Below are 10991 nucleotides of genomic sequence, written 5' to 3'. Positions count from 1 at the left end.
GCTGAATTTTTCATAGATTTTAAAGTCATCTGACATGCACATACACACATTTACTCCTTAACCAGAATGTAAAGTTCAGGAAGGAAAGGATCTTTATCTGTTTGGTTCACTGATGTATCCTCAGTGTCTAGAACAATGGTGCCTGGCACTCAGTAGGTGTCAGTAGGTATTTCTTGAATAAGTAAATGAGAAATATTATTTTGGACTAGATGATGTTTCCAAAAGCAAAAGCAAAAGGATACACAGAAGGCCTTATAATGGCTCGGGAAATCAGGCATGCTTTCCTTAGCGTGTGATTTTTTTTTGTTTTTTGTCTTCTAAAAACTAGCTTTGGACTTCCCTTTGGGTCCAGTAGTGAAGACTCCACACTTCCACTGCATGGGGCATGGGTTTGATCCCTGGTCGGGGAACTAAGATTCCTTATGCTGTGCAGCTCAGACAAAACACACACACATACACACACACGCACACACACACACACACATACAACTAGCTTAACATTTTCATCCCTTTCATAATTAATTGGGAATCAGTTAATATAATTGGTTTATTAAGGATGTCTGGACAACAGGGCACAGGAAGGAAACCTGCCTTTGGGGAGTATGATAGTATGTATCTGGTGAGAAAATTAAATGTGTGGAAACGGCAAAGAAATGTTGGGTGTTCTCTCGGCATAAACATGCGTGCAGACTGCACGAAACCTGCATTGAGGAGTCCTGCTTTTGATGTGGTCCCCCTCATATTTGTTCTGCTCATTCTTCCTTAGAAAGGGTTTCCTGTGTATACATACAAGTACCATTTTATATACACCCAGGGAAAAAAAATGGTCATCCAGGCACATGTGAAGCCCTGCACACCCCAAAGATTCATTTATAAAATACTGTCATGTTATAAATCTTGGCCAGCAATCTAGTATTTGCCCAGCTGGAATAACCTCTGTATGAAAGAGAGAGAGAGACAGAGAGAGAGAGGGAGGGAGACAAGGAGGTTTATAGGCATTTCGTTTAGCTGATCACAACTTCTCATGTATATTCAGTCTATTTGATACGACTGGAATGTGTTTAAAGTATTGGAAACCATGGATTTGTCATATGCCACTGTGTGGTCCATTATTGGCAATCTCTTATTTTCCAGGACAGATTTCAATGGCATTTATTTGAATTACTTCCTCATTCAAAGGGGACACATCAGCCCTGATTGTGCTCGGGAAGAAGTTCACTCCTGCCTCTTCCTGACCCAGCCCCTTCCTCACTCTCTGTCTCCCTCCTCCATAAACCTCCATGAAGCCGGCTTTAGTCCCAGGCTCCTGGCTCTCTGTGGCCTTCCTGCTCATCACCACATTTTACCTTCTTCTTTTCCTAAGGAGACAGATGCCCCAGTCAAGCCTTTCCACTCTCCTCAGACCTCTCCTCCCTGATTTATCCTCCGCTCACTGACTTGAGCAAAATCATTTCACTCATGATTGGCAGTTTTCTTTACCAAGCATCACATTTGTGATGAGGGTACCTGGAAAGATCAACCAAGTCCAGAAGACTACAGGAGAAGGCAACCTGGGATGAGAGGATGCTAACACACCGCACTCACAATGTACCAGGCCACGTCCACGCATTTAACACGTATGAACTCATTTACTCCTCAACAACTCTATACAGTAGGCACTACAATTATCACCCAGTTTTATGTAGGAGGACAGCAAGGACGGGCTTAAGTGGTGAAGTTGGAGATTCTATTCAAGGCATTCTAGCTCCAAAAAGAAGCTCAAAGACCTGCTCCCAACCCAAGAGCTCAGATTCCCTTGCTGTCTACACTGTGTCCTTATCCACCTGAATCAGGCAGCTAACACTCCACCTCTCTCTGCCTTTGAGGGAAATAATCCCATGGTTGGCATGGACAATTCAATCCATCTGAAGGCAAGTGTTCATTACTGATTTCATTTCTTATCCATGGATTTGAACATGAAACCTGCCTTCCCCAGAGCTCACTCTGGAAGATGGAAGCAGGTCATGGTAAAAACCAGAACCGTCTGTCTGTTAGCCTGAGCTCAGGGTGTAAAGAGAGACCCTGCTAATGCTGGTCCATAAGGTGCTGGAGGAAGGTATGGGGGGGGGTTTGGTTGTAAATGAATCTTCAGATTGGGTAATGCCCACCTGAATGCATGCACAGTGGGCCTCCTTGCCCCTCTTAGAGCCAGTGGGGAGGGAGATTTGACTTAGAAGGGAGGTGTCCTCAGCTACCAGGGTCACCTTCTGCAAGTCTTGGACCACGCAGGGTTTGGTAAAGAAAAATCCCTAAAGATTTCCCCTACCTGTCCCCCCACCCACCACCACTCCCAGATGGCCTCTTGGATGATTAAGACCTTCTGGATTCTCAGGGTTATTGCACTAGCATGAGATCCAAAATCTGTCAAATGCAGATACTTGCTGTTCCAGAAACAACATGTGTCCAAACATTGGCTCCAACGGAGGCTGGAGCTCGAGACCTATACTCCCTTCCTCTTCCTGGAACTCACAGGAGCCAACCAACAGGACACCTCCACCAGAAACAGAGAATCTTGGCCTCTCTTGACACATGGTGCTTGGCCTTGGCCCCAGTCATTTTCAACCCAACCATGAATTTTCTCTTGACCACTTTAACCCAAATTACATCGCCTGGGGGAGCCAGCAGCCGAAGGAGGTCATCGTTTCCAAACCTGTCCATTCCTGCCCTGGGCACTCAGTACATTTGTCCGGCTCACTAAGAATTGCATCTTCCACTACGCTGGGATTTTGAAACCCCTGTTTCTTAGGGCCTTGTTGGCATGACACCCTTGCCTCCCAGTTTGGGAGCTGCTCTGTCTGGAAGCCAGAACCACATGCGGTAGGTCTATGTTGCACAGAAGAGGAGACGGCAAAGCGGACTGGTCCAGCCTCCTTCTTCCTGGAGTCACCACCGGATTATTTGTGGCAAAGTCCCTGCTGGCAGAGTGCTCAGGCCTCTGGCTTTTCCCCTTTTGGACTGTCTTCATAGCATCCACAGCAGAGGCGGGAACCCAAGCGGGAAGCAACATCCACAAGAGCCATTCTCCTGACTAACAGCCCTACAGACGGGAAGAGAGGCTGGGGTTAACGCTTCAAATGAGGTTGAAAATGTTACCCATGGGAGTTCCACTTTTCCAACTTTTTCTCTGTTCCTGTGACCAACAGTCACCAAGAATTGGCTCCACATCTATTCCTGTGCGTTGCCGAAAGACAAAGGTATTGGAGTCCGACTGGGGGAGTAGACTTTTCTTACCTTAGTGGTAGAGCCGGCCTGAAGACACTGGGACATGCAGCAGGGAGTCCGGTGGAGTAAATGGAAAATTCCAAGGGGACCGGGGCCGGGGGCTCTTGGAGGAACCGTGGCAGGGGAAATGTCAGAGACAGAAATATGAGACTCTGGGCAGTGATAAAATAAATTGTTTTAATGGGAGGTTTTCTGGAAGGGCAACTTTTTCTTGTGCTCTCAAACAGGCAGTGTCCCTGCCTTGGGGTTTCCTGGGGATGTACCGGCTGATCCCCCAACCCTACCGGAGGCTAGGACGTTACTCGGACACTGTGTTCAGCCCTTCTAGGGATCCAGACGTGTGTCTTAACATCAGGAGACTGGAGTGAGCTGGCAGTCCGTCCAAAACACGCAGCCCCTGTGTGTGCCCAGGCCTGAGGAAGGCGGCAAGAGCTTCACTTCCGCCTTAGATATTTCTCCCGTGGGGGAAGAGAGAGGGGGCAAATCACTTTGAAAATTCAGCTCTGACCTTTACGAAGAAAACCGATAGACACTTTAGTATTATATACAGGGCAGAGGGGAGAGGACGTAGAGGGGAAATTGCACTTAATTACAGTAGTTTATAGTTTACACCCATTGGACAAATTTACTTCTTTAAAAGAAATCTCCAGATCAGCCGGGATGGGGGTGGGGTGGGAGAGGGAGGTGGCTGATATTTACAGTACGTTTGGCTCAGTTCAATAGCACGGGTCCTCCTCTCCTCGTTTCAGTAACAGATTCAAGTTTTCATGTCAGTTTGTTCGATGAAGGAGTATAATGTAGACACTCCGGCTTTCTTTCTTCCTCTTCCTCGGTTTCTCATCTCCTGCCTTTAGGACAGACCTGGAGGGAGAGCTTGACGTCTTGGGAGAGGCATCGTGACAATACTGCATAGAAGGGAAGCTGGGCTCCAGGCCGTGCCTCTCAGAGCGGATTGTCCGAGGCGCCGGCAGGATGTGGCAGGACGTCAGGTGAGCAGGGACGTCTCGCAGGGGCTGCTTGTCAGGTCACTGTGCTTTTCCGTGACAGCTGCCTGGAGGGTGATGGTGTGGTAAATAGGGTCCTTGTTGCTGTGTACAAAGTAAGTGATGTGTGGGCATCACCAGGCTTGGAGAGGACACTGCAGAGAGAGAGGAGAGACAGCTCAGCTGCGTGCATCTGCTGGGACCTGGGCCATTAGTCTGGCTTCTCTGGGGGAGCTGAGACCCAATTCAGTCAGCAAAGAGCTGGGGCTGGAGGCCCGGGGACCCTATGCTGGCTCAGTCCTGCAGGACTGGTCCTGAAACACTCTCGCTTTAGGAAAACCTAGGAGCCGGCTTCCCTGGCCACTTCAGAAGAAAGAAGTGAATTACTGCCGACCTTGAAATAGTCATAACTCGCCGACCTTTATCCTGAAGCTGGGCTCCTCTTCCTGTGAGTTTATAAATAAGCTGCTCAGTTTGGCGGCAACGACAGCTGGATGGGGCACTCCTGCTTCTGAAGGAAACAAGGGTCTCTTCCTAAGACCTCTAAGAGCGGGACTTCCCCTAGACCTCTTCCCGAATGGTCATGGACCCATGAGTAGCAGAGATCCTGTTAAAATGTATTGGTAGATTCTGATTCAGTGGGCCTGGGGGGCACCTAAGAACCTGCATTTCTAATCAGCTCCCAGGTTGAGCCGCAAGGCCATAAAGCACATGAGAAACTCACCACGTACTCACAAACCATCCATCAGGGAAGAAGTGTGGGAAATCGCAAAGGGCTTTTGACAATGTTTGTTACTGTTAGGACAAGAAATCAGAGGACCAGGATCCAAGGGCTGAAGGCCTCTGATGCCAGGCTGCCGGGTGGGTCGGGGCAGGAGACCCAGCACGGAGGAGCCTCTGAGAGGAGCCAGAACCCCATGCGGGGCAGCGTCTGCTCCCAGAGCCCCGGGCCCCGCTCATCGCAACTGTCACGGACATCACAGCTCGCCTTTGCCTTCCAGAGAGTCCCTTTTCTCCCCTCTCTGTCTCCCCCTCCTCTTTCCCCTTGTTGTCATCTCAGGGGAAGGTTCTGCCCTTTGGCTTAGTGGCTTCTTTTCTCAAGACCCCCCTCAAACACACATGTGTGTGCACGCACGCGTGCGCACACACACACACACCCCCACCTACCACTACTATTAGAGGCCTGTTATTCCAGTGTTATCTCATTAATCAGTGCTCCCAGCCATAGCCTTGCATGAGGCTGCCATTATGTCCATTTTACAGATGAGGAAAACAAGGTCAAAGACAGTCGGTGAACTGTCCAAGGCTTCAGAACCAGGAGAGTATGGGGATTCAGACTAGTTCTGGGAGACTGCCCAGCCTGCGTCCTTTCTATCACGCCGAGGTTAGGAGCCTTCTACTCGCTTTATTCTTGGTCAAGCTCCTTCCCCTGTGTCTCGGTTTCTCCACCTATAAGATGAAGGTCGTTGGGGGATCAGATGGGCTGCTACGCCTGCAGTACTCCGCACGGTGCTTGGCATAACTGTCCTTGTTACCACTGGACTGCCCGGGGTGACCTAGTCCGGGCTGCTCCCCTCCAGTGCTCCTCAGAGCGGGACTGAGCTGTGCGTCTCTGTGAGGAGACAGGTTTCTGGCCCTTCTGCATTCTTGAGGCCCTAGTCAGGGTCCTCTGATACCCTTTGCCTCCTCTTCCTCTCTCCACCCACCCCCACACTCCACTCCCTTGAACTCCCCACTCTCAGCCTTTTTCCAATTTTCAGATTTCAGGTGGAGGAGAGAGAAAACGGCTTGTGACCTTGCAGGTTTCAATAGATGAGCAAACACCAGGAGCAGATAAGGAGACGCCAGAGAGGTTCTATGAGCTGTCATTAGGGATGGGCTTCCCAGCTATCAGATGTTTGCTCACATCATAAAATGGTGGCAGAGCCCTAAACGTCGTCAAAAGAACTAGAGGTATTTGCCCCCTTCAGAGTCTAAACACAAACATCTGATAAGGGGTGCACTGTGCTCCCTCAGAACGGAGGCCCGGCTCGCCCCGCCCTGCGGGGGCCTCGCCCGAGCACCTCTGAGCGACCACACGGCCCTCGTCTGGAGGGTGTGGTGGCTGGGGGATCGTTAAGGACGTTCTCCCCCTAAGAAGATTTGATCCCTAATGGGGAGAGGTGACATTTATTGAGGTCCTACTGTGTGTCCGGCGGCACCATTGAGTAAGGGCTTGACACACATCACTGCACGGAATGCTCACATCAAGCCTTCCAGGCAGGTCATCACTGACTCATTGCACACGGTTTTGAGAGCCTTCCATACGCTCAGCATTTTCTTAGGCACTGGGCGTGCAGCTGTGAACAAGATCCTGTCCCCACCCCCACTGAGTTTTCATTCTAGTGAGGGTTTTGAATGATGAGTGAGTCAAACAAAATGCCTAACAGGAAAGTTTAGGAGGAGATGAATACTCTGGAAAAATAAGCATGGTCAGAGGTTTCAGTGACCAGAGGGCAGAGGGAATAAACTACGGAGGGGGATCGGAAGGTGACTCCACCCCCCCCACCCCCAGGGGCTGATGTTTGAGCTGAATGAAATTAGCGCATGCAAAGATGCACATTAAAGAATAATCCAGGCAGAAGATACCACAGAAGGGACTTCCCTGGCGGTGCAGTGGTAAAGAATCCGCCTACCAGTGCAGGGGACAGGGGTTCGATCCCTGGTCCAGGAAGATCCCACATGCCATGGAGCAACTAAGCCCGTGTGCCACAACCACTGAGCCCATGCGCTTGGAGCCCGTGCTCTGCAACAAAAGAAGCCACTGCAATGAGAAGCCCACGCACTGCAATGAAGAGTAGCCCCCACTTGCTGCAACTAGAGAAAGCCCATGTGCAGCAATGAAGACCCAACGCAGCCAATAAATAAATAAATTTATTAAAAAAGAAAGAAAGAAAAAAAAAAGAAAATACTGCAGAAGTCCTGTGGTGGGATTGCTTCAGCTCTGGTTCAGCTGAAGCTGAGTGACAGAGGGAGGAGAGGCCATGGTCTGACCACGCAGGGCCTTGGAGGTCTCTGTTTCAGTCTGGTTACAACGGGAAGCTAGTGGAGAGATTTGACAGGGGGGTGACATGATGGATATCCCTTTTTCAGAGCTCACTCTGGCTGCTGTGTGGTGAACAGAGCATACCCACCCCCATGGGGCAAGAGTGGGAGTGGGAAGTTAGGGCCACTGCAGGAGTGAAAGACTGATGGGGTGGTGAGAAGCGGTCAGACTGAGGATGTCTTTTGAAGGACCCCTCGCAGAACTTATTGGTGGACTGGGTGTTGGATGCGAGGTGTGAAATGACCAAGGGTACTCTCAGGAACCTCACCTGAACAACTGATACCATTTTTGGAAATGGAGAAGCCCTAGGAGGCAGCAATTTGGGTCAGGAGAGACTGCGGCAACATGAAGAGCTGCTATTTTAGGCAGGTTCAATTTGAGAGGCTTGTCAGCTATATTAGGTGTGCATCTGTATACACCAAAGATGCATCAGGTTTGTGAGTGGGCCCTCAGGGGAGAGGTGTGTACTGCAGACAGTAGGATAGGATCCATCGCTGTGTACACTTGATCCAAAGCCGTGGGATTAGAGATCCCCCAGGGATAAACATGGGAGAGAAGAGGCCAAAAATGAGTCCCAGGGCCCTGCAACAAGTAAATGTTGCAAAGATGAGTTGCCAGCCAAGGAAAGGAGGAGCGGCCAATGCCATAGGAGGGGAACCAGGAATGGGTAATGTCCTAGAATCCAAGTGAAGAAAGGAGGCGTGATTGGCTGTGTCAGAGACAGAGACTGAGAGGTAACCACTGGAAGTGGCGACATGGAGGTACTAGTGGGCTGGACAAGACGGGTTTCAGGAATGTGGGGACAAAAGCCAGTCTGGAGTGTTCTCAAGAGAGAACTGGAGGTTATACACACAATGGAGTACTACTCAGCCATCAAAAAGAATGAAATTTCGCCATCTGCAACAACATGGATGGATTTGGAGGGCATTATGCTTAGTGAAATAAGTCAGACAATGAAAGACAAATACTGTGATGATATCACTTATGCGTGGGATCTAAAAAATACAACAAACTAGTGAATGTAACAAAAAAGAAACAGACTCACAGATATAGAGAACAGACCAGTGGTGACCACTGGGGAGAGGGAAGGTGGGTGGGAAAACAAAGGAGATTAAGAGGTACAAACTACTGTGAATAAAATAAAGAAGCCCCAAGGATCTAGTGTACAGCACAGATATTGGAAGATAGCCATTATTTTATAATAACTATAAATGGAGTATAACCTTAAAAATTGTGAAACACTATGTTGAAACTTATAGAATATTGTAAGGCAGCTATACCCCAATAAAAAAAAAAGAAGGAAAAAGAGAGAATTGGGGGTGAGGAAGTGGAGACAGTAAGTACAGATTATTATTAATAATCTATTATTGGGACTTCCTAGGTGGCACAGTGGGTAAGAATCCGCCTGCCAATGCAGGGAACATGGGTTTGATCCCTGCCCTGGGAAGATGCCACATGCCGCGGAGCAACTAAGCCTGTGCGCCACAGCTATTGAGCCTGTGCTCTAGAGCCCGTGAGCCACAACTATTGAGCCCATGTGCTGCAACTACTGAAGCCCATGTGCCTGGAGCCTGTGCTCCACTGCAAGAGAAGCCACGGCAATGAGAAGCCTGCGCACCACAATGAGGAGTAGCCCCCTCATCGCCACAACTAGAGAAGGCCCGTGTGCAGCAATGAAGACCCAACACAGCCAATAAAATAGAAATAAATAAATAAATAAATAAATAAATTTATTTAAAAAATCTATTATTATTGTTAGACGCATTATAGCTCTGTTAATTATAAGTAAAGATTATACCTCCAGTTTTGTAAATGAGGGAACTGAGGCTTAGAGAGATTTTAAGTGACTTGCCCGGGGTCTCACAACAGAAAATTCTGTGCTCTTACCCACTATGTAAGATTACTGCCTTTTATCTTCTGAGTGGGACACCAGGGGGAAATAAGTGCCCTTTGCCATTTAAAATCCTCCTTCCTAAGCTCGAGAGACACTCAAGGTTACCATCAGGGAAAGCCAAGATTGACCCAGCTGCCACGGACTGGGTATTTCCAGCTGAGCACCGAGCTGAGTGTTTTACCAGTTTTATTGCGTTTCGTCCTTTCAATGATCCCACGAGGGAGGAATCGTTATCTTCATATTCCTTATGAGGACACTGAAGTTCAGAAGGATGGACCTTTCCCTTTGGTCACACCGGTAGGAAATGGCAGAATCTTGAGCCCGGGTCTGCCTCCTTCCCGTGGCGGCTCTTCACCATCAGCCCACACCACCTCACCACCAGCGGGGGAGGGCGGGAGGGCGGCGGCAGCTGCAGGGGATTTATGACCAGGCTGCCCGCCTCCTTCTCTTCAGCATCCCCGACAGGTGACTGCTCTGGGGGTCCTCTTCCCATGAACTAGGACGTGGAGCGGTGGGTAGAAAAGTTGTGGCAACAGGAGGCTGCTCACAGCCTGCCCAGACGTGTTCCAACGCAGGCTGCTGCTTGCTGCGGTCTGGTTTCCAAGCTGGCAGGCTGCTGTTTTCCAGGCGGCTCAGGCAGGGACTCACTCAGATGGTAACTCACCAGAACCCAAGGGTTGAGAAGGAGGGGCCGGGGGGGTAGGGGCATAAACTCTGGGAAGGACAGAGAGCAGTAGCGGCCAAGGGGTCCCAGCTAGAAGGTTCCTGCAACATGATCCACGAGGCTCTGGGGCATGTCTGTCTTGACAGTGGAAAATACTGGGATCAGACAGACTCAAGGTCAAATCCCCGGGGCGGTAGCCTTATACTGGCATAACCTTGGGTCATTTTTATAAGACCATTAAAAATGGATCTTAGGACTTCCCTGGTGGCACAGTGGTTAAGACTCTGCGTTCCCAAGGCAGGGGGCATGGGTTCGATCCCAGGTCGGGAAAGATCCTGCATGCGGTGTGGCGTGGCAAAAATAAATAAATAAATAAAAATAAAAAAAAGTAAACGTTGAAAAAATGGATCTTAGATGGTGGGTGTTGTTTAATGCATTTGGAGTTAGAAGAACCAAAGTCTGGAACTCTAGCTCCAGGTTTACCATGAGGTAAACTTGGGCAGATTCTTCCTTATCTTTGAGGTTCATTTTTTGGCTCTGTAAATCCGGCATACCTTGCAGGATGAGTGGGAGGATTAGCCAGGAAATGTAAGATGGACAAGCGCCTGGCGTGCTGCACGGAACATGGGAGGCACTCAGAAAATGCTAGCTCTAAATCCACTCATTCATTCATTCACTCATATTTACTGAGCATCTACTAAAGCCCAGGCATTTGGCTACGCACAAAGGGCTTGGGTGCTCTGAGAGGCCCTGAACTATTTACTGTTTTCCTGGGAGGTGGGTGAGAGGGCATCTTTGCGGCCGCAGGAGGATGGGGAGCAGGGATCCGCAGCCTGGGCCCATGAGGCAGGATATGCCTGAGAGACGGGCCTAACCCTAAGAAATATCATTGTCAGAACCTCCTTTGATCACATGCAGACCAACAGTGAGTTAAATATTGAAGGAACTAATGGAAGGTGTCTCCTAAAGGACCACAGACAGAAAGGGGTAGCCACAGGGAGGAAGCTATCACTTGGAACACATGACTCTGTATCAGGCACGGTCTTTAGGCACTTTGAATATCCTGTAAGAGGGAGGTGGGAGTTTCCCTTTTAGAGAGATGAA

The 10991-nt window shown here is 49.3% G+C and overlaps 1 protein-coding gene across 4 annotated transcripts in view; it reads right to left on the bottom strand.

Annotated features, from left to right (window-relative positions):
* Window positions 1-3604: 3604 nt before the first annotated feature.
* The window catches only part of HNF1B (HNF1 homeobox B), a 54134-nt gene continuing 46747 nt past the window's right edge, over window positions 3605-10991 (bottom strand). For 2 of the 4 annotated variants that reach the window (XM_057715250.1, XM_057715248.1), the window contains one exon: window positions 3605-4399. In XM_057715250.1, coding sequence (XP_057571233.1) covers window positions 4287-4399 — 113 coding nt within the window. In that variant the 3' untranslated portion in view covers window positions 3605-4286. The remainder of the gene's footprint in view (window positions 4400-10991) is intronic. The other 2 variants (XM_057715249.1, XM_057715252.1) reach the window with 1 other exon arrangement.

Source organism: Hippopotamus amphibius, chromosome 17 (assembly GCF_030028045.1).
Source record: "Hippopotamus amphibius kiboko isolate mHipAmp2 chromosome 17, mHipAmp2.hap2, whole genome shotgun sequence".
Taxonomy (NCBI): domain Eukaryota; kingdom Metazoa; phylum Chordata; class Mammalia; order Artiodactyla; family Hippopotamidae; genus Hippopotamus; species Hippopotamus amphibius.
This window is presented reverse-complemented; position numbering and strand designations above follow the sequence as displayed.